The sequence below is a fragment of the Pelobates fuscus genome, chromosome 10 (assembly GCF_036172605.1).
Source record: "Pelobates fuscus isolate aPelFus1 chromosome 10, aPelFus1.pri, whole genome shotgun sequence".
NCBI classification, from domain to species: domain Eukaryota; kingdom Metazoa; phylum Chordata; class Amphibia; order Anura; family Pelobatidae; genus Pelobates; species Pelobates fuscus.
The window spans coordinates 1,062,786-1,085,832 of record NC_086326.1 but is presented as its reverse complement, the minus strand read 5'-3'; the positions used below and the strand labels follow the sequence as shown (position 1 = coordinate 1,085,832).

Sequence of the window (23,047 nt, the reverse complement as noted above, 5' to 3'; positions counted from 1 at the left end):
CTGCGTTCATGCGAACAAGATGGCCACCACCTCGTGGTCATTCATACAAATTGCGGCCACCCAGACTAACAATTAGAACACTGGTGGAACTAGTAACAAGGTGTCAATTGGACTTGACAAGCTTCTGGGTGGTCTTTGGTTCCTGAACAACCCTAAATCACATGAACAGAATTTGCAGGGTATCTTGAATGGCCCATAATCCTGGGGCAGGAGGCTGGCTAGCGGGCTCTTCCAGGAGCTCATGGCAAACTACCAGACCACAGGGCATTTGTCACAAACTGCTTATGATTGATCCTACTCTGATCGCAGGCTTGACTCGTAGTGACTACTTTAAATAAAACATCTTCTCCTTTACCAACTTATCTGCACTAAAAGTGTTCATGTTTGCAGCTAAATCTGGTTTTATTTTCTATCCTAGTGAGACGGGCACCACATCTATAACAGAGACTGTACCGGGAACCATTACCCAGTGGCAGTTCACTGGGTTTTGTGTTTCAAAGGACGAAGGTTTTGGGATAAACAAACAGCCATCCACCTTCAACTCTATACTGCCGTTCTTCGTGGACCTGTCTTTGCCATATTCCTTTGTCAGGACGGAGACTCTGGTCCTTAAAGCTGTTGTAGTCAGCTACTTGGAACAATGTACCAAGGTAAATGTTAACCAATGTATTGGTCTCAGTACAGCATACGGTCTTACGATACTGACATAACTTGTCATCCTCTTTTATTTTAAATTTCTTTATCAATCCTTTAGGTTGGCATTGAGCTGGGAGCTTCTGAAGCGTTCACTGCAACATTGAAAGATGGAGGGCAAGATATCTGCATCTGCCCCAATGAAAGAGCCTCATATTCCTGGGATTTGAATGCACATGCCATAGGTATATATCTGATCATATGCTCTGGTTGAGATATAGTTTGTCCCTATGCCAGACTATTTTCATGGGATTTGGACTTGGTTTTTGTTTGTGTATAGCTTGGCTTGCTTTGGACCCCCTCATTTCATTAGGGGGGAAAAAACAAGACTCTCTCAAATTTGTCTTCCAGGTGTGGTATCTGTTAATGTGACCGCTTGGACCTCTTACTTTGGCGCTACATGCAATGAGTCGGCCAGTGACACCAGTCAGCCATTTCGCAAGGACACTGTGATGCACACGGTTATTGTGGAGGTACCAATCTATGGCTGATGTAACCGTTACCCGTGCACTATTCCAAATCCAATAAACCATGAGTGTCAATGGGGGGGTGCTGCCTGGGTTAGAAATCAGGCCCCCCCAATAACAGAAAACTGCAGCCCTTCTCTCAAAGTTTCTGCCTAGCTGCCCACTGTGCCCCATTAATTCTCGCCTTCCATCCCGTATAGTCCTCGACCCTGGACGGGTGTGGTGGATTTATGGAGGAGCCAAGGAGAGGGCTTTAGGATGGGTCACCAAATTATTTTTAGGCTCAAACCTCTGATGTGTTTGGTTTCTTCTGTCATCTATAGTCTTAACCTGGGACTTCACCCCTCTAACATATATTTAAATAACCAATAACCAAGCTCTCTGCTCAAAAGCAAAATCTGAGATAGCGGGTATTGTTGTGAATCTGCACAAAGTAACCCTATACAGGGGAGCAGCATTGAAGCAAGACCATGTACAAAACAAACTAGCTTCCAAAGATCTGTCCTGTAAGGATTCCTTCGCATAACGTCCTCTAATGGGATCGAGCAGGAAACTGGTTTGGGTTTGTCTACAGGCTTTGGTTGGTGACTGCTATAGCGGTGGCTGCCTGCCAAGTAGTGGTGTTTGAGGGCAGCACTATATGCCTCCCATTAAATGATGTAATTTGCTGCATGATACACATAAAGATTCTCGTGAGGGTACACTATATAGCTATGAATAAATGTATTTTATTTTTGTCTCGAAGGCAGAGGGCATAGAAGATGAAATAACCTACAGCAACTTTGTCAGCCTGGAAGGTAGGTACATTTTATTCATACTGACTCCTTAAATTTACTGCTTTTCACTTGATTCAGGGTCTGGGTAATGCTTCAAATTAAGAATTGTAACACCAATCCCTTCCTGGGGCTCATTACCCTGTCATACAAGGCAGGATTTTATAAACCGTAGTAAGACTGTCCTTTTAATGCTTCTAAAATCTGTGCAGTTTATTATTGTCCTGCTGCTCTATATCTCCAACTAAAGAATTTAATGTCCCTTTTCTCTAGGGAACAGCGTGCAGATTCCCATCAGCATCAAGCTTCCAGCCAATGTCGTTGAAGGTTCTGCGAAGTCCTCTTTGGCTATCGTTGGTAAGTAGAATCTGCTGCTGTGTGCATTGCACATTAAAAGAGCTGCTCCATAAAACAAATTGATTCTTAATATGATTAAGCTCGAGCAGGTTAAAGTTGGCAAGAGATTGCGCATGCATAGTATGCAGTCATACTGTCCCCTTTGTTACACTTTACATGGTTTGGCTCTTCTCACGGCTGTTCAATCATTACTAGCCCCTCTGTAAACATACTAAGACATGGAGTCCATGGTGCTGAACTTTAATTTGAAGTCGCACTTGTTTTTTGTTCCTGTCATCTTGCCGTGGTAGCCCTACTCCACCCTTTGGCTTGTGAAGTATGTACTATTGATCATTGTCAACCTAGATGTCATTGGATGTTGCTCCAAAGCCTCTACAATTCCCACCTCCCTCTCTTTGCAGGTGACTTATTTGGCGTTTCTGTAACAAACCTACAATCCTTGATCCGGTTGCCCACTGGGTGTGGTGAGCAGAACCTGGCTACGCTGATACCACTACCCTTCATAGTGAGATATTTAAACTGCACTGGCAATCTGACTCCAGACATTCAAGCTCAAGCCATTAGCTACATGGAAACTGGTGAGACTTGTTCTGTTCCCTTTCTAGATATCTAACAAATGTGATATGTCGGTGTAATCACGGGTCCTGAAACCAAAAGGCTTTGAATAAGTTGTTGTAATGGCTTTGCTTCTGCTCTACTTCTGAAAGTCTATCCAGTCTTAATGTCTGTCTACATCATGGAGACCCATTTCTTAAATCTCACTTGGACATGGATTGATCTGTCAGAAAATTTTGAACTGGGTTGCAACATCTGTACAGACTCCTTAAAATAGGAGTCTAATTGCTAAATGTGAATGACTGGATTAATCTTTGTGTTCTGGCCTGAACCGCTCCTAGAGTGCAGTCTGTTAAGATGGATTGACTGGCTCTGCTATTGTAGAGTGTGGCACCAAAGACTTGAGAGAATCCTACAGTGCAATAAAATGCAGTGATGGTGCATAGCGTTCTTCAATGAAAATGATCCCACCAAACGCATAGTCAGGGAGGACAATTCAGGCCAAAGTGCTTGGGTGGCTCTTGAAAAATGACTTGACCGTGTTGGCTTTGGTTCTGTATGCTGGTTAATCATGTTTATACCTATTGGCACAGACCTTTTCACTTTCAAAATACCCAGTTTTAGTGGTCACTTCCTGTCCTTGAAATGCATCCTTCCCAGATACTTTGGATCGAAGGATCAGAAGCCTTAAACCACTTCATACTTCACCACTAATAAAGGACCACTAATAAAGGACTAACCCATTCAAGGCCACTGTCTTAATTGACCACCATGAAGACTTATGGGGTTCTTGGCCACTTTTACCCCGTGCCAATAGTCTATGGGGGGGTGTTTGTGGTTTTGGTTTCATGTAGGACTTCAGTTTGATATTGGTGTCTCGTGTTTTTTTTTTTGGTTGACCGACCATCTGAAATTTCCCAGCAATTCCCTGTAACAAACTCTAAAATCCACTCTAATATTTTCTAGGATACCGGAGGCAGCTTGGCTACATTCGTTCTGATGGCTCCTCTAGTGTTTTTGGTGGATGGAACTCTCCAAGCAGTACATGGTAAGTAGAATAACTATTTCTGACTTATGAGAATCCACAAGATTTTTACACCATCTGAATTGTATTGTAACTAGTTTATTTATAAATCCCACATCTGCTGTATTAATCCCAAGCCATGCTGTTTTAACACATACTGCACCGATATTAACCCACTGTGTTGTATAATTTACGTCAAATATTCTGCATTAAGTTGCCACTGTAGCAAACTTTGTTACTGGAGGCCATGCTTCTCTTGGTATTAAATGGGACTCTGGGCGTTTCTGGAAACAACTTGGAGCTCTAACCCCTTCACTGGCAATGCCCCAGGGCCAGTGCTTTTGGTGGTTGTGGGTCTGGGATTATTGATAAACTGTGTGACAATCGTTCGTCTTTAGGAATCCAAAACGTTTCTAGGGAACTCGCAGCCCAGAGTTGGCTTCTTCTAAAAGCCCAGAGTAGTGAATTTCCTAATTGTGTAATGCAGGACCCTAAAAAAACTTAAACCTGCCCTGCAAGTAATTCTGGATGAGTTATAATTTTTCTAGACCAAGGGGATGTAACCGTTTCTAAAACCTTTTATTTTTTATTTTTTTATTCTCCTAGGTTGGATGCACAAATGTTTTGGACTTTTGAGAATCTTAAACAGTTTGTTTTTGTTGATGAAGCTGTTCAGAATCGAATTCTGTTAGTCCTTGAGAGAACCATTGATGTCCAGACTGGCTGCTTCAAGCCATCTGGAATGCTCTTTAACAGTGCACTAAAGGCAAGTATATTGTGAGGTCCACTTAAACTGCTATAGTGGGTTCTAATGTCTCGCTCCGCAAAGCGTTTAAAAAAAGCTTTTGAAGTCTGAGGTTTGGTGTTCTACCTAATTATAAAATGTTTTGTGCACCCCCCCCCTCCTGTTTCAAAAATGAAAATGAGCCAGGTGGACTTGAAGGAAAAGGGGGGAACGGATACATCTGAATACCCCCTTTTTAGAAGGGAGGCTCAAAGGCATTACTACCACTATGCAAGCACACACAATATACCCCCCCCCCAAAAAAAAAACACCACAGAGCAATGCCGAACTGGCCAGTAGACACGATAAGAGGCACAAGGTCTGAGACCAAACCCTACATGGCACCACTCGTACGGACAGGCCACTAGGCCCAAGGCGATATACACCCCATTAACCTTACGTGTAGCATAGGATTGAAAATATGTATGTATTACCGAACAATAATTGTCATGTGTGTATCCATTGGTAATGTAATGTACCCTCTGGGTTATGGTATCCGTCCCTCCCTCCCTTTTTCTTTTCGGTACCCAACTGCCTTTTTACTGACTCAATAAAAACTGTCAAATTGGGGGAGGAAAAAAATAATGTTGTGCATATATTATCGGTATAATGGTACACTGACCACTCACTTCCTCCATATAGCTAATCTGTTCACTTTATCTTCCATCTCTGTTCAGGGAGGTGCTGAAGACTATGTCAGTTTCACAGCGTACGTTGTTGCTACACTATTACAGTCAAACTACCCAGGAGGGGTGAGTAACCAGTCACAAGTGAGATCTAGAATGTGTGGTTTTTATAGCCTGCTTGAATTCTGGTGTCTTTTTTTGGAAAATAAAATTTTAAAGGTGCAATGTTTGGGTTACTTATTAAGGTCTTCAAGAATAAACTGAACATCCCAGGGCACAATTAAACCTGGGAATGCACTCTCAAACAATAGCCTTGTTATAGGGCATATGCTCCTGACGGTGTGCTGACAGGCGCTCTGGGCAATTTCTGCCTCTTGAGGTTTATCTTAACTGAGCTAAACAAACCCGCAAGTCACAGGACCGGTTGTCTGACTGCTATGTGGATGGTGTAACCAGATTTTATTTTGTAATTTTTTATAAAAGTACCAATTCTTTTGGGGTGAGAGGGTTGAAGTGGCTTATTTGGCTAATGTGCTTTAGGGATCTGTAGTGTCCATTTAAGGACATAGAGGGCACTCCTAATTTAAGAAATAAATGCAATGGTTCCGGTCCAGAAAACACAATGCTTCCCCTTTAATATATCCTCTAACTGAGAATGTTGCTAAAGACACTATACCCTGTTAGTAATTGACAATCCATGGCCCCTACTGTGTTGGGTTGGCCTCTGGCACACACTGTGTGGTGTCTCCTTGATTTGTCCATTGTTCTTGTTACAGCAAACTCTACTGCGCGGAGCCCTGAAATGCCTTGAAGATGCTTCCAGAACAGAACAGAGTCTTTATAACCGGGCAGTTATGTACTACGCTTTCAAAGTCGCTGGGAACGAGGAGCGTCACCAAGCTCTCCTTCAACAGCTGCAGGCAGAGGCCATTGAAGAGGGTACATGTTCTAAGACACTTGGCCAGGATTAACATTGTTATATCTAATCCAGATTTGTAGGAATCTTTTGACTTTAGAAAAATAACAATGTGACCTATTAAGATACACCACTTTTGTACCCCTGGTATCAATTGTGTTGAATTGTTTTACAGAGCCTAAACATTGAAATACAGAAAATAAAATAGTTTTTTAGGATTTTGTAATGATTCTGTGTGATGTGTAGGTTTTGCTCTCCTGACCTCAAACTTTTTAATCCATAGATGGATCCATTCACTGGGAGCGTCTTGATAAACCAAAGGCCAAGAATACCCCTTTCTTCTACGTACAGTCTCCATCTGCTGAGGTGGAGATTACTGCATACATCCTGTTGGGAATGGCATATGGCAGCAATCACTCCCAGGAACAGAAGGTCTACATGGCCCAGATTGTACAGTGGCTTGCCAAACAACAAAACTCACTTGGAGGATACAGCTCTACAGCCGTAAGTCTGATTGGCATCTGTTTCCCCCCCATCCTATTGTTGGAGTATATTGTTAAATCTATATACTGACTTAGTCTGCTTATGATACAGATTTTCACTTGGCTCATATCATAGTAAAACCATGTAGATTTAAAATAAAATCTGTTTTTTGTTCTGTTTTAAATCAGGACACTGTAGTGGCTGTGCAGGCCCTCGCTGCTTTTGGTTGCCTGTTTCCTACACACAATACAACACAGCAGGTGCAATTGTCTTCAGACAATGGGGTTATTGCTACGTTCAACATTGACCAGACAAACCGGCTTCTGGTCCAGAAACAGCCTCTGGATAACAAGACTCAAAACTACAGCCTTGACGTTCAGGGGACAGGCAGCTGTCTAATACAGGTAAAACCTGAGCATGTAGTCTTATTTCTCCTTGTAGAATGTTGTTATTGTGACACTTGTCATGATCTTGATGTGCATGGGATTTACCTGATCTGTGATTGAGAGACAAATATCTAATCCCTCTCCAAATGGCTTGGACTTAAGCCCCACACATTGATAACTGAGGGGATAAAAGCTTGGGAAAATGGGTCAGAAGTTAAAACGGTAGGGATTCTTATCACTAATACACTTCATGGAACTGCCAGTTTCAGAAGCCCTAGCTAGCTCCATTTTTAATTCTTCTGAGAGGCTAGAATCCCCTCTAGCCCTTACCGTTAACAGCTTAACCTGGCCATAACAGATCTCAATGGGATAATGTGCAGTGAATTGCCTGCAAATGCCTTAAAATAGTGTGTTCCAAGGTCCTTCCTGGACTGCAAGTATTACTTAAAGGGATCCTGTAGGCACCAGAATCACTGCAGCTCTAACGTCCCTGCAGGTCGAGCAGTGAAAAGGCTGCTTTTTCCAGTAAAGCCTTTAAACATAGAAACATAGAATGTGACGGCAGATAAGAACCATTCGGCCCATCTAGTCTGCCCAGTTTTCTAAATACTTTCATTAGTCCCTGGCCTTATCTTATAGTTAGGATAGCCTTATGCCTATCCCACGCATGCTTAAACTCCTTTACTGTGTTAACCTCTACCACTTCAGCTGGAAGGCTATTCCATGCATCCACTACCCTCTCAGTAAAGTAATACTTCCTGATATTATTTTTAAACCTTTGTCCCTCTAATTTAAGACTATGCCCTCTTGTTGTGGTAGTTTTTCTTCTTTTAAATATAGTCTCCTCCTTTACTGTGTTGATTCCCTTTATGTATTTGAATGTTTCTATCATATCCCCCCTGTCTCGTCTTTCCTCCATGCTATACATGTTAAGATCCTTTAACCTTTCCTGGTAAGTTTTATCCTGCAATCCATGAACCAGTTTAGTAGCCCTTCTTTGAACTCTCTCTAAGGTATCAATATCCTTCTGAAGATAGGGTCTCCAGTACTGTGTACAGTACTCCAAGTGAGGTCTCACCAGTGTTCTGTACAATGGCATGAGCACTTCCCTCTTTCTACTGCTAATACCTCTCCCTATACAACCAAGCATTCTGCTAGCATTTCCTGCTGCTCTATTACATTGTCTGCCTACCTTTAAGTCATCAGAAATAATCACCCCTAAATCCCTTTCCTCAGATGTTGAGGTTAGGACTCTATCAAATATTCTGTACTCTGCCCTTGGGTTTTTACATCCAAGATGCATTATCTTGCACTTATCCACATTAAATGTCAGTTGCCACAACTCTGACCATTTTTCTAGTCTACCTAAATCATTTTCCATTTGGCTTATCCCTCCTGGAACATCAACCCTGTTACATATCTTAGTATCATCCGCAAAAAGACACACCTTACCATCAAGACCTTCTGCAATATCACTAATAAAAATATTAAAGAGAATGGGTCCAAGTACAGATCCCTGAGGTACCCCACTGGTGACAAGCCCAAGCTTCGAATATACTCCATTGACTACAACCCTCTGTTGCCTGTCACTCAGCCACTGCCTTACCCATTCAACAATATTGGAATCCAAACTCAAAGATTGTAGTTTGTTGATAAGCCTTCTATGTGCAACAGTGTCAAAAGCCTTACTGAAATCGAGGTAAGCAATGTCTACTGCACCACCCTGATCTATAATTTTAGTTACCCAATCAAAAAAATCAATAAGATTAGTTTGGCATGATCTCCCTGAAGTAAACCCATGTTGTCTCTGATCTTGAAATCCATGTGTTTTTAGATGTTCAACAATCCTATCCTTTAACATGGTTTCCATCACTTTCCCCACTACTGAAGTTAGGCTTACTGGCCTATAGTTGCCCGACTCCTCCCTATTACCTTTCTTGTGAATGGGCACAACATTCGCTAACTTCCAATCTTCTGGGACTACTCCTGTTATCAATGATTGGTTAAATAAATCTGTTAATGGTTTTGCTAGTACACCACTAAGCTCTTTTAATAGCTTTGGGTGTATTCCATCAGGTCCCATTGACTTATTTGTCTTTACTTTTGACAGTTGAAATAGAACCTCTTCCTCTGTAAACTCACGTGTAATAAATGACTCATTTATCCTTTTTCTTAACTGAGGTCCCTTTCCTTCATTTTCATCTGTAAATACCGAACAAAAATATTCATTGAGGCAGTCAGCTAGACCTTTATCCTCATCTACATACCTTCCTTCTTTTGTTTTTAATCTAACTAATCCTTGTTTTACTTTTCTTTTCTCATTTATGTATCTAAAAAAGGTTTTGTCCCCCTTTTTTACTGACTGTGCTATTTTCTCTTCTGTGTGTGATTTGGAAGCTCTTATAACTTGCTTAGCCTCTTTCTGCCTAATCTTATAGGTCATTCTGTCTTCCTCACTCTGGGTTTTTTTATAATTACTAAATGCTAACTTTTTGTTTTTTACTATTTTGGCCACATCTGCGGAGTACCACAGTGGTTTCTTGAATTTTTTGCTTTTACTGACAAGCCTAATGCAATTTTCTGTTGCCTTCAGTAGTGCAACTTTTAAATAATCCCATTTCTTTTGGACTCCATTTAAATTGCTCCAGTCTGATAATGACTCCTTTACACATATTCTAATTTTGGAAAAGTCTGTTTTTCTAAAGTCTAAAACTTTTTGTTTTTGTGTGGTGTGACTCAGTCACTGTTCTTATATTAAACCACACTGACTGATGATCACTGGATCCTAAACTGTCACCTACAGTAATATCTGATACCAAATCTCCATTTGTTAACACTAAATCTAGTATGGCCTCTTTACGAGTTGGCTCCTCAACGACTTGTTTTAGAGACAATCCCAGTAGGGAGTTTAGAATATGTGTGCTCCTGGCACATGTAGCTATTTTTGTTTTCCAATTTATATCAGGAAGATTAAAGTCACCCATGATGATAACTTCCCCCTTCATTGTCATTTTAGCTATTTCTTCAACTAGTAGATTATCTAACTCTTCAATTTGTCCTGGGGGCCTATAAATCACACCTACACGAGTTACTGTGTGATTACCAAATTCTAACGTAACCCAAACTGACTCTATGTTCGCCTCACTAACCTTTATTAGGCTAGATTTTATGCTATTCTTTACATACAGGGCCACCCCTCCCCCTTTCTTGCCTTCCCTGTCTTTTCTATATAAAGAGTACCCTGGTATTGCTATGTCCCAGTCATTTTTCTCATTATACCATGTCTCAGTAACAGCGACTAAATCTACACTATCAGTTGCCATTATTGCCACAAGTTCATGGATCTTATTCCCTAAACTGCGAGCATTTGTAGACATGACTCTAAGCTTATCATTTTTTAACACACTTGCTACAGGCACCTTCTGTCCTTGTTTTGGGGGACAATTGGATTGATGTTTTATCACCCTTTTGCCCCCCCCTCCTAGTTTAAATACATCCTAGCAAAACCTCTGAACTGCTCACTGAGAACATTTGTTCCCTTTTGAGAAATTGTGGCCTAGTAACACCTCTATGAACTTAAAGACTTTTTTTGACTGAATCTGGAGTAAATGGAATTGTGTAAAATTAGCTGACATTTATCCATGGTGTGGGGTGCTTTCTGTCCACAGGTCACCACAAAATACAACACCCCCATATCTGAAGAAAACTCTGCCTTCTCGCTGTTTGTAAATACCTCCTCGGAAAGCTGTGATAATGGCGTGGCGTATACCTACACGATCGACCTGGCTGTCAGGTATTTTAACCGATTTTATTCACTAGTAATTTCCAGTGAATTTCATACTAAAACAGTCAGACTGGAAGCCAATGTTTCCAGATCGGCTATTTGTGAATGAAATTGTAAGAGCTTAGACTTGTCCCCCTGGCCAGGTCTAAAAGTTGCTAAAAAAAAAAAAAAATCTGATCAAGCTCCACCAAAGCTAATCTGTTCTCATATTTTATTTGTACTGGCTTGCAGTTATCAAGGCAGCAAGAATCAATCAAACATGGCAATTGTAGACGTTAAAATGCCATCTGGATACACAACCGAGTATTCGTCGATCGTTCAGGTAAGAAATCTCACATTTTATATGAAATGAATGGGCTGTGATAATGGGTGCACCTAATCCTGTGTTATATCTTTTTACACACCTAGCCATTTTCTGATGTGTCTATAATAAACAATGTATTCTCTCCACAGCTGAGGAATATGGTTTCTAAAGTAGAACAAAAAAATAATCACGTGATTGTGTATCTGGAATCTGTGAGTATTGTAAACGGTGTCAATCTTTCTTTCTACTGGGTAAACTGGAACAGACCTGAATTTAAACGTTGCCTCCAAACATTAGACTTGCCTTACTGATAGAAATGTTATTGGTTTGTTGGGAAGAGGCATCGCTAACCCATCGCTGTATATTCTACTCCCTCCGGTGTTTACAAACACTGTATTAATCCTGATCGAGGTCTACAGAGTCCAACCGTTGGGCTGGATTTGCATGGACCAGTCTTTTTTTATTTTAGACTTACAAGGTACTTTCTGAAGGTTCTATTTACTGTACATCCTTTGTGCTCAAATCATTTAAGCAAGCAGCCTAATTCTCCAGGGCGGTAGGTTAGCGGTGCCTGGGGAATTCTGTCCGATTAGGCTTGTGTGATGTAAATCTGGCTAGTGACCGTCCCTCCACTGACAGTCAACTAATAAATCTCTTCTTATTGCAGGTAACCAATGTCCCTAGACACTTCTCTTTCAAAGTCGAGATAACCAACTTTGTGCAGAATCTCCAGCCACAGTATGTCTCCGCATACGACTACTATGAGAAAGGTAAAGTCCTAATCATCTCAGCACAGTGTTGTGCCTAGTCATTAAATTCATGAAGTACCAATATCCAAAAAGTAATAATCAATTACCTAATAAGAGTTATAACGATATTGGCGGGCACACAACCCAGTTCGGGATGAGTATCTTGGGCTATAGGAAACAGAAACCACACAGAGACCAAGTTGCAGATAAGCGACCCAATACAGCGTAAGCTTAACTCTCACTAAGTAGTTGCAGGCATTCACTTCAAAACAGCTTAGTATCTAGATATATCAGCTTAAGTATACATCACCATTAGAGGGGCTTGGTTGTGTCCTCACTGCATGACTGGGGGAACTGACAGTCAGGCTTGGAGGGACCCTCTCTGGGAACAGCAGAGACCAGCAACACGCGTCCGCATTACAGGTGGGTAGTTCTGAGTGCCAAGTTTCTCCGTCTTTTATACCTTTTACCAAGTTTGTAACTTTTCCAAGATTTCTTATCAGTGCAGCCCAGCATGTATCTTGTCATGCACATTAAGTAATCAGTACGGTTGATCAGGCCGGTCATGACCCCCAAGGCCCATGCCAGACACATGCGGTATCTTATTCTATCTATGTCCCTACTCTTATATTTCTACACATTGTTGGCACCAGATCCCTCTTTTCAGCACGTGGGCCTTTTTGGATATTGGCCAGATACGCTATGGAATATTTTATGCAATGTCATCTTAGTTGAATTTCTTAGTGCGACACAGTTTAAGCCAAGTGCCATCTTAACTATCTATAATAGATTAATTTGCTCATTAGTGATCAATCAATCATGCTCAATTAGTCAATTGGAATTTTATCACACACAGCCAATTCTTCAGTGTTGTTTGTCATGCATTTGGCTAGGATTGCCTGTAGTTATTGTCAATTTGCTGGTGTTAAACTACCCTCAATCTTGCTTAGATGAAAATGGGGTCCGTCTAGAGATTTCACATCAAACTCCAGAGGGGACTGGAATACAATGTAGAAATAACTGAGATTTCACTTGAGATATTGGAATTGTAATGTATGTACTTTGAACTATATCTACAGTTTTAAAGCTTATTTTGTATAATTCTTCTTTTACAGGTGAGAATGGCATAGCTGTACTCAATCACCCCTGTGCTGCCTAAAATTGGAGGTAATGTCAAAACTACAAGCAAACAATGGTCTGTCTGTATCATATAATCTAAAGGTTACATTAAACTGTCTACAACCCCTGTTCTGTTCTGCGATATTTATTTGTAATTAGATATTAAAGTATCAGAGGAATTAACTTATCTTATTTGATCTAGCAGAGGTTAAAATTGAACATTGTTCTGAAATTTCATTTTAAAGAACAATTCGTGATTAGAGGCGAGGAATTATCATTGGTTGACAAACGGTTTTTGAAACCGACTTATTAAAGGGACACGGTAGTCACCAAAACAACTTTAGCTTAATGAAGCAGTTTTAGTGTATAGAATATGACCCTGCAGTCTCACTGCTCAATTCTGCCATTTATGAATTAAATCACTGTTTCTGTTTATGCAGCCCTAGCCACACCTCCCCTGGCTGTGACTGACAGCCTGCATAAAAGTTTATTTTTCAATCAGATGGAACTTAATATCTTATGCTCTTTAAATTAAACTCTAATTACATACAGGAGGCTCATGTAGAGTCTAGCAAGCTATTAACAGGGCAGGATACAAAAATATACCTTAAACAGAATTTGCAAGAAAGGAAGTATAAACATTAGATGACTCTTTACAGGAAGTGTTTAGGAAGGATGTGTAAGTCACATGCAGGGAGGAGTGACTAGGGCTGCATATGGTGATTTAACGCCTAAATGGCAGAGGATTGAGCAATGAGACTGCAGGGGCATACTCTATACAAAAAAAAAATCTTAAAGTGTAGTGGCTTTTTTTTTTTTCCCCCCATTGGCAGTGACCTGCCAAGACCCTAAAGTATCTGAAATGGTTTTAGTGTTTTTGGGGTCTGGGTCGACAAGTCCCATTAAAAATAACGACATCTTTTTACCCTTTATTCATGGAAATGTAAATATGTGAAAACATACTTGGCTCTAACAGTGGCTGTACCCCGGTCCTATCTTTATTTGCTCTTCCCACTTGATGGTTATAAATACAGGAATAAATCAGAACTCAATGTAAAAAATTGCTGCTCCCGATCAATGAATACTGGAGCTTGTGTTTATAAACTCTTACAATGGAGAAGCTTCAATTCCATCTGCAGGGTATCGCATGATGCCACATTATAACTAATCTCTCTAACCACTGGGAACCCGAAGGACATTTATTAACCTGTCCTGAAAAATGCTGTTACAGTAAAACATCTAGATCGTATTTAAAGTGTTTCTGTAAAGAGAAATCTGCCTGTATGCAGCATGTCAATTTCAGAAGACTGCCAAACTTAGAGGTGGGGAGAAACCACTTTTTTTTTTTTTTTTTTGTAGCGCCAAAATGTCTCTTGCTTTTTGCACCCTGTCCTCTTTTATGCAATGCAACAGATCTGACACTTTGAATTGCATCAAAACATTATTTTTTAAGAAAGGGCTTGTCACCAGTGGGGTACCTCAGGGATCTGTACTTGGACCCATTCTCTTTAATATTTTTATTAGTGATATTGCAGAAGGTCTTGATGGTAAGGTATGTCTTTTTTGCTGATGATACTAAGATATGTAACAGGGTTGATGTTCCAGGAGGGATAAGCCAAATGGCTAATGATTTAGGTAGACTAGAAAAATGGTCAGAGTTGTGGCAACTGACATTTAATGTGGATAAGTGCAAGATAATGCATCTTGGACGTAAAAACCCAAGGGCAGAGTACAGAATATTTGATAGTCCTAACCTCAACATCTGGGGAAAGCGATTTAGGGGTGATTATTTCTGATGACTTAAAGGTAGGCAGACAATGTAATAGAGCAGCAGGAAATGCTAGCAGAATGCTTGGTTGTATAGGGAGAGGTATTAGCAGTAGAAAGAGGGAAGTGCTCATGCCATTGTACAGAACACTGGTGAGACCTCACTTGGAGTACTGTACACAGTACTGGAGACCGTATCTTCAGAAGGATATTGATACCTTAGAGAGAGTTCAAAGAAGGGCTACTAAACTGGTTCATGGATTGCAGGATAAAACGTACCAGTAAAGGTTAAAGGATCTTAACATGTATAGCTTGGAGGAAAGACGAGACAGGGGGGATATAATAGAAGCATTTAAATACATAAAGGGAATCAACACAGTAAAGGAGGAGACTATATTTAAAAGAAAAACCTACCACAACAAGAGGACATAGTATTAAAGGACCTCCATTAGATGCTCACCCAGTCTCCACTCCTTCAAAATAACCCGCTTCTTCATAAAAGCGTATCAATTAAACTGTTAGTTGCAGAAGAGGAATCAGTTGGGAGCTATTGTCACTAGTCTAATACTAACCTTACCTTTTGTGTCATTTTTACCCCACTCCCTCTAGCATGTAAGCTCATTGAGCAGGGCCCTCAACCCCTCTGTTCCTGTGTGTCCAACTTGTCTGGTTACAACTACATGTCTGTTCATCCACCCATTGTAAAGCGCTGCGGAATTTGACGGCGCTCTATAAATATCATAATTATGATAATAATACTTCAGCTTAATGAAGTGGTCTGGGTGCCAGGTCCAGCTAGGTTTAACACTTTTTGCAGTAAACCTAGCAGTTTCAGAGAAACTGCTATGTTTACCTATGGGTTAATCCAGCCTCTAGTGGCTGTCTCACTGACAGCTGCTAGACGCGCTTCTCACTGATTTTCAGTGAGACGCTTGCGTCCATAGGAAAGCATTGAGAATGCTTTCCTATGAGGCTGGCTGGCTGAATGTGCATGTGCAGCTCTTGCCACACATTCAGCCAATGATGGAAGAAGAGAGAGGAGAGTCTCAGTGCCGAGGGGAAAAAAGGGGAAGGGATTAACCCCTTCCTCCCCCTTTAGCGCCATGGGAGTGCCATCCTGAGGGTAGGGGCACTCTCAGGGCACTATAGTGGTTCTTTAAATTAGAGGGGCAAAGTTTTTTTTTTAAAAAAAAATATCAGGAAGTATTACTTTACTGAGAGGGTAGTGGATGCATGGAATAGCCTTCCAGCTGCAGTGGTAAGGGTTAACACAGTAAAGGAGTTTAAGCATGCGTAGGATGGGTATAAGGCTATCCTAACTATAAGATAAGGCCAGGGACTAATCAAAAGTTTCAAAATATTGGGCAGATGGTTTCTAATTGTGCCTAAAAACAGACATGATTGTCAATCGCACTTTGAAAAATCTCCCCCTAGAAGTCAGAAGTTTCTGCTGTGTGACCATTCCCAAATGATTTAAGAAGTCTCATGCCCCAAGGATCCCACGTTGGTAGGCTGTAAACAAAGCATACATACTGCTAAAATATCCAGTTACAGAGACTGATGATTCGAGACCTGTGTTTAATAAAACCCATGGATTTTAATATTGGATTCTGATCTCTTTTTACAGGAATGTTGGAACCTGGATCCTGTTTTATCGTGTAAACGTATCCCCCTCAATACACGGAGACTGTCCACATTATTGGCTATAGAGCTGGACCGATGATGCTTCCAGTAAACGATATCTTCCTTCCAACTGTTATTGATCTATAATAAATTATCTAATGTTTCATTGTGTCTAGTGGTTGGTTTTTCAAGGCGCACGTGTGTGTGGTGGTTTGTGGTTTTATTTTTTTATTTTTTAAATCAGTCTTTTGTAGGCATATTGGGTTGCTTCACCTCACCTTAAGATGTTCTGCTCCATAGTGATCATATTGTCACTTAATCCAGAAGCCTCTATAGATCCATTTACATAGGTTAAAGGGACACTAGGTGCTATAATTTTATTGAAGTGGTTATAGTGCCTGGAGTCCCCTGGTTCTGTCCCTCCATTCAGTGTTAAACCATTTTAAAAGTTGAATACTGAATGTGGATGCCTGGCCCCCACTGTAGGTGTGACCATGGCAGAGATTGCACACTTCCTTCTAGCCATATCCATTTATACAATGGACCATGATTGGCTGCGTGTATCAGCTGACCGCTTCCAGCCACCCATTGCTGCTTTCTTAGTCCAAACCGTACCGAGGGGATGGGTTGCTGGGGACTCATTTATCATTAAAACTGTTCAACATTGAATGGAAGGACGGTGCCAGGGGATTAAAGACACTATAGCACTTCAATGAGATTAAGGGGTTCCTGTGCCCAGTGTCCCTTTACGGCTCCAACTGCAATATAAAAGGCTAGATATGTGTTCTGGTTTGACATAATGCTTTTGTATAATTGTGCTATATAGCTTAACATGGGCAAAAGCTGTTGAAGCTTGAGTGTATCCCAGGAGAGGAGAAACGTGCTTGCACTCTGGTGTTTGTTTTATCTATATAGCATGACAATAATACAATATTTATGGATAAAATGAAAACCCAAATCAATTGCCGCCCATAAAAGCCTAATCTGAATAGTCCTTCCAGCTCTTAAAATGGCAAAAGCACGATAAAACTATTAGTGTGATCCAAATAGCTCTGGATTCACTTCAAACAACAAAAGCATAATGGAGAAAATGGTACAGAACACCACAAAGCACGGAGTCCATATAATGTACTCACAAATACCGATATGCATTGGTACCTGGTAACATATACCAGCAAGGTGTCAACAATAGAAGTGATCAAGGCTGTATTAACATAGGGGCTGATGGAGCTGCAGCTATAGGTCCATTGATTTATTTAAAAATATTTTTTTTTCTCCCTCTACACACGACTCTACTACAGTACTACTTAGGGTTTTCACCTGGATGGTATTTTATTGGCACAGCCAGTATTTGAGGCTGCCTGGCTGGTGCCGATATTGCAGTCATACTGGCAATACAAATGGTGGTATTTTCCTTAGTATAAACAGAGATTACAATACCAGCACTGGCCAATAGTGGTTGCTGTGTGTTAAGAGAGGCAGGGATAGGAAGTTCCAGCATATCCCTCCCTGCCTATCTCTAATCACTGATCCGCATGGGGAGCAGCTACAGAGAATCGAGGCAGCCTACAGGTCAGGGAAGTGAAGGATGGGGGGAAAGGCTGCAAGGAGACATACATTGGGAGACATTATGACGGACACTAAGGGACATATGGGGACACAGGGTCCCCATGTCTACCAGCCAGTGGCCCTGGTGTCTATGTTCCTGTGCCCCTAGTGTCTCAATGCCCCCATGTCCCCCAGCCAGTGTCTCTAGAGTCAGTGTCCCTGCTGTCTCCCTGTGTCCCCAGTGACATGGGAACATAGACACATGGGAATACTAGGGTGGGGGCATGGGGCATTGAGACACTGTGATACATAGGGTCACTGGTGACATGGCACCAGGGGACACTGGGAGACATGGGGCTCTGAGACACTGAAACATAGGGACACTCAAACCTGGGGTAATCGACACATGGGGACACTGAGTCATGAGGGCACTGTGAGACATGGGGACAGTGGGAGACTTGAGACACTGGGAGCAATCCATCTATAAAGCAGAATCAAACCAAGTTGTTTTTTGGTAATTTTACAGCATTTTCGCTTATGACACTCCTTGAGCTTTACATCATGTGATGTCACCCTTACATAGTTATGCAAATTAGCAAGGTAGGTATGTTTTTCCAAGAAAGATGACAACCCCAACTACTTTTCACATACTCTTACTTAAGTATGGAAACTTAAGAGGGATGCATGGGAACAAAACCTGTATGGACTGGCTGAATATGCAATTAGTTAAGGTAATGCTGACTTTGGTCTCTCTAACACTGTGGCATGTTCCCATTTCTTCTACACTCACTACATACAGCTTCTCTCTGTCTCAGACTATATACCAGGAGCTTCTGCCTGCTAGTAAGAAGGTAAGGAGACAAGTGGACCAGCGAGTGCTAGGAGCAGGGCCGGGGCAAGGGATTTTGTCTACACAGGCGAAGGAGTATTTTGCCGTGCCCCCTTCCCCCCCCCCCCCCCATACATTTTTCTTACAGTTTCTAAAATGTTTTAGAGGTGTGACAAAACACTAGATTGTAAAGATATTTAGATAAACACATGCACACTTTTTTTAAGAGAGAAAGCCATTTGGCAGCCACTAGAGATGTCCTTAGAAGCAAATGTAAACTCTGCCTTTTCTTATGAAATGCAATATTTACATCTGTCAGACTGCAGGGACAAGCTCTTTAAACCCAAACCACTCCATTACGTTATAGTTATATATTTAACATGTGGGTTTTTTTTTTTGTTTGTTTGTTTTTTTTGAGAAAAATAAGAACAAATTTGTGGTTTTGTAAAGTATATTTTTTTACCATTTATTCATCAAAACAAAATTATAAAACAGAACAAAAATAAATAATGAATTCAAGTGCATGTAAACTGCAGTAACTATTACTCAAACTGCATGACGTAGTGCAACTAGTATCAAGGTGCTTTAAAATTAACATAATTACTATAAATAACTTTTATACAATGAATAAAACTGTGCGCTTTAGGTTTCTGCAAGTGCAAATTCACCTAAAGTGTAAAGTGCTTTAACAGATATTGCACACAAACAAAGTGAGAATGGGAGCCTACAAAAACGTAACCCTTCTTGCTTTCGCATTTACAAAATCATGAAGCAGAGTTTTAAAATCAATCTCTTTTGCAATCTGATTTTCAATGGAAATCATTGCAAGTCCCACCAATCTCTCTTGAGACATAGAGAACCGAAGATAATTTTTTATTAACTTCAGCTTTGAAAAGCTTCGCTCCCCAGAGGCAACAGATATCGGCAATGTCAACAATATGCGAAGTGCAATAGACACATGGGGAGCAAAGCCATTTTTAAGTGCATAGGCAAGAATCTGACTGGGTGTCATTGTAGGCCTCAAGATAGGAGCCGATATTAGTTCCTCACAAAGTTGTGCTCCATCCAGATCAGCATCTCCTGATTTATCATCAGTCAAAATATTCTGCAAGTCTGTACAGTACTCCATAACGGCTTCCCTTGGTACATCCTTGAGTTTTTGTATAGTATAAAGAAACTGGAAGTGCTTACTGTGGTGCTTAATTTGCTCAAATCTCTCATCAAGAGAATTAATACATGCATCCAAAATGTGGTAAAAGCACTAAATTTTAAATTGTTTGCAGGATCACAAATCGGATCATCCGGTGCTTCATAATGATACTGGAGAAACTGACGGAAGCCAAGCACAGAGAGATGGACACAGGTTTCTTCAGGAAGGAGGAGATTCTTTATTCGGTTCACCGATCAGGACTCAGAGGGACTAATGTCACCAAAATACAACAAGTTCTGAGCCCCGGACAATAGTGCAGGCTCCTTATATAGGCACATAACTCCTCCCATAATAAGCTCCACCCGCACATTCTCTTAACCAATCAAAACGAACAAGAACTTACTTCCTGCTTGACCGCATGGCTTGTCCAGCACAATGGAGGAGGGGAATACTATATTCGGTATTCTCGCACATGCTCCGTACACTACTGATCGTATCTTTGCCACGTGCAACCAACCGACCGATACGCCAGTATATGCACGTACACATGCCACGTGGTAATCTCGGCCTACTAAATTTATTTTTACCGAGATTCCACCACATTCCCCCCTTTGATGCCTCTGATATTTCACAATTACTTGAGGCATCACTTAACCTTGGTTTGCATATACCTCAGGTTGCTATGAACCAGACCAGACTTTTCGATGATGTGAATCCCTCAACACTCCTCTTCCTGCATTGGTTCTCCCAGATCTAGAGCCTCATATTTATACATGGCCATTATCTGTGCAGCAGCATTTCTCTCTGCTATATTTTCTATAACGCTCTGCACAGACCTAACTACTAAAGGAATAAGACATGGCAGGAGTAGACACAACATTAAAATCAGTATGACTCCGCCTACCAATGCCTTAAGCCCTCCAAACTGCTCATACCAGTTACCAAACCAACTACTTGGATTATACCCTTTCCATACCTGAGTAGGCACATGCGCTAGTTTAACCATATGGCTAGTAAGCTCAGCTATTGCTTGCCCTTCGTCATCTATTTGAAGACAGCAATTGCTCAGGTTAAACTTCCCACATACACCTCCCTCTACTGCCAATAGGTAATCCAAAGCTAATCTATTTTGGTACACTGCTGTCCTCATCCTGGTATTATGCTTCGCTAGAAGATTGAGCGCTTGTGAGGTCTCATTAGTAATTATCTCAACCACCGCCTGTAACCTTATAATGCGGTTGAGCATATATATTGGGGTCCTATACCCGAAAGTACCATCCTCTGCCCAAGTGGCTGGCCCATAATAATCTATAATACGCTGGGGAGGCCATTCATCATCTTCCCAGGCACCTATCTCTATGGGTCCCCTTTTCTTCCTATGATTCACATCATACACTTTAACTCCCAAAGTCTCACCTGTTTCAATAGGCAACAAGAAGAAGGATGGCTTGAGCATACCTAACACACATGCCCCTTCCCAGTCCTGTGGCAACTCCGAATAGGCCTTCTTACCACAGATCCAGTACAAATTTGCTGGGGCTTTCCAACTAGATGTGATAGATAAATCAAACCATTTATAAATCAAACCCGTTGGCATATCTTGCAAACGGGTTAGATGGTTCTGAGACATTTGAAGCCGACCACCAAGTTGTATTCTTTGTATCATCATCATCAGCTTTTTGCCCTAGACAAGTTAATTCTCCTACAGAAGTATTAAACATTATTCCTTTCCTTGCTTGCAAACATAACCTATGATGGAGGTTTTCAATCTCCACTCAAATTTACCTCTAACACTCATCTGATAATCGGCTTGTGAAGATATTAATTGTTCAACTGCCTCAGAACCGGACATTACCTCCTTTGCTTCCCAAGGCCATTGGTCTCCCATGTTAGTACCTCCACACACATAGCAGTTGGTTACATTAAGACTTCCTGCAATACTCTCAGCTAAATCTATGAACAGGTTTTTAGCGTTATGGGGGATCTTATTATCTACACTCATCTCTTCATAAAAAGAATGGAATACCTGATGAGTTTGGGATGTTACAGTATCGGTCTCTATCCCTATAAACAATATTGTCCCAGGGTCCAAACCCGTCCCATATATTTGAAACCCAAATAAGTTACCATATCTATCTAAGAATTGGTCAGGATTATTTATAAGAATATGGACTGGGTTGCATTCCATAGACTTACAGTATGGATTGGTAGGCAACTTAGTAACAATCATATCCTGGTCTGCTGTCTGTCCCCAAGTTGCTCACCCCACACAAGACCAATATGGGCAATAATTATATTCCCTATTTGGGCATCTTGGACTTACATACTTATTTTTACTACTGGGACAAATATATGTATCGTTAGACCCATACGTTCTCTCCCATCTAAGATCCCCACATACATTCCACGGCTTTCTACCACTTGATATCGCTTTACATGCATCAAATAGCAGAACACCCGAAGAATGTACGGATTCTAACACTGTTTTATTTACTAGGGTCCCCTGAGGATCTCCATTCCTGAGGGTCAACCAAATTGTACGAGGTTGATACTCCGGATTGAAGCACTTAGGTTCTCCTACTCCTAAATGGCATACACTATACTCTATATTTAGGTATCTACACCTAGACACATCACCTTTACATTCATATTGCGAATGCCAAATTAGGGTCTGGGAAATATGATTACCTGTTCTAGTAGTCTTAATGCAAAACTCACAGCTAGGAGTGTCGGTACCTCTACCTTCCTGAATATAAAAAGACATACAAATAAACATTATCATTAGCACATCTTTCGTCGGCTGCATCCTTAGTCTTCGTCCGTGCGATGGCACCTCAGCTTCCAGGGTGTAAGGGCTGCAGGGAATGGAGTTCTGCTCGTCTTCACAGGGGTCCCTTCGAGACTTTCCTGACTTTTAATAACACGTTGGTGAGCGGACAGGCGTTATTATGGCCGTCTAAACACTCACTTACCAATCTCTGAAACAACAATAATTGTAATCCACAAGGTTTCCTCGTCACTCCGACTGAGTCGTGTGCTTTAACCGGATCTTGCAGGGATTCTCTGGATCTGTTGTAGCTTGCCAAGAATCTACTGCTGCTGGTTTAAGG

The 23,047-nt window shown here is 41.1% G+C and overlaps 1 protein-coding gene across 2 annotated transcripts in view; it reads left to right on the top strand.

Moving 5' to 3' along the window:
* Positions 1-16,556, top strand: part of LOC134575913 (ovostatin-like) — a 29,805-nt gene extending 13,249 nt beyond the window's left edge. Inside the window, exons 19-36 of one of the 2 annotated variants that reach the window (XM_063435363.1) lie at positions 419-650; positions 755-878; positions 1,045-1,166; positions 1,906-1,957; positions 2,207-2,290; positions 2,692-2,868; positions 3,812-3,893; positions 4,476-4,635; positions 5,331-5,405; positions 6,056-6,218; positions 6,479-6,699; positions 6,867-7,082; positions 10,733-10,857; positions 11,080-11,170; positions 11,302-11,364; positions 11,820-11,922; positions 13,017-13,068; positions 16,415-16,556. In XM_063435363.1, coding sequence (XP_063291433.1) covers positions 419-650; positions 755-878; positions 1,045-1,166; positions 1,906-1,957; positions 2,207-2,290; positions 2,692-2,868; positions 3,812-3,893; positions 4,476-4,635; positions 5,331-5,405; positions 6,056-6,218; positions 6,479-6,699; positions 6,867-7,082; positions 10,733-10,857; positions 11,080-11,170; positions 11,302-11,364; positions 11,820-11,922; positions 13,017-13,060 — 2,134 coding nt within the window. In that variant the 3' untranslated portion in view covers positions 13,061-13,068; positions 16,415-16,556. Of the gene's footprint in view, positions 1-418; positions 651-754; positions 879-1,044; positions 1,167-1,905; positions 1,958-2,206; positions 2,291-2,691; positions 2,869-3,811; positions 3,894-4,475; positions 4,640-5,330; positions 5,406-6,055; positions 6,219-6,478; positions 6,700-6,866; positions 7,083-10,732; positions 10,858-11,079; positions 11,171-11,301; positions 11,365-11,819; positions 11,923-13,016; positions 13,069-16,414 lie in introns of both variants that reach the window. The other variant, XM_063435364.1, reaches the window with a different exon arrangement.
* Positions 16,557-23,047: the final 6,491 nt, after the last annotated feature.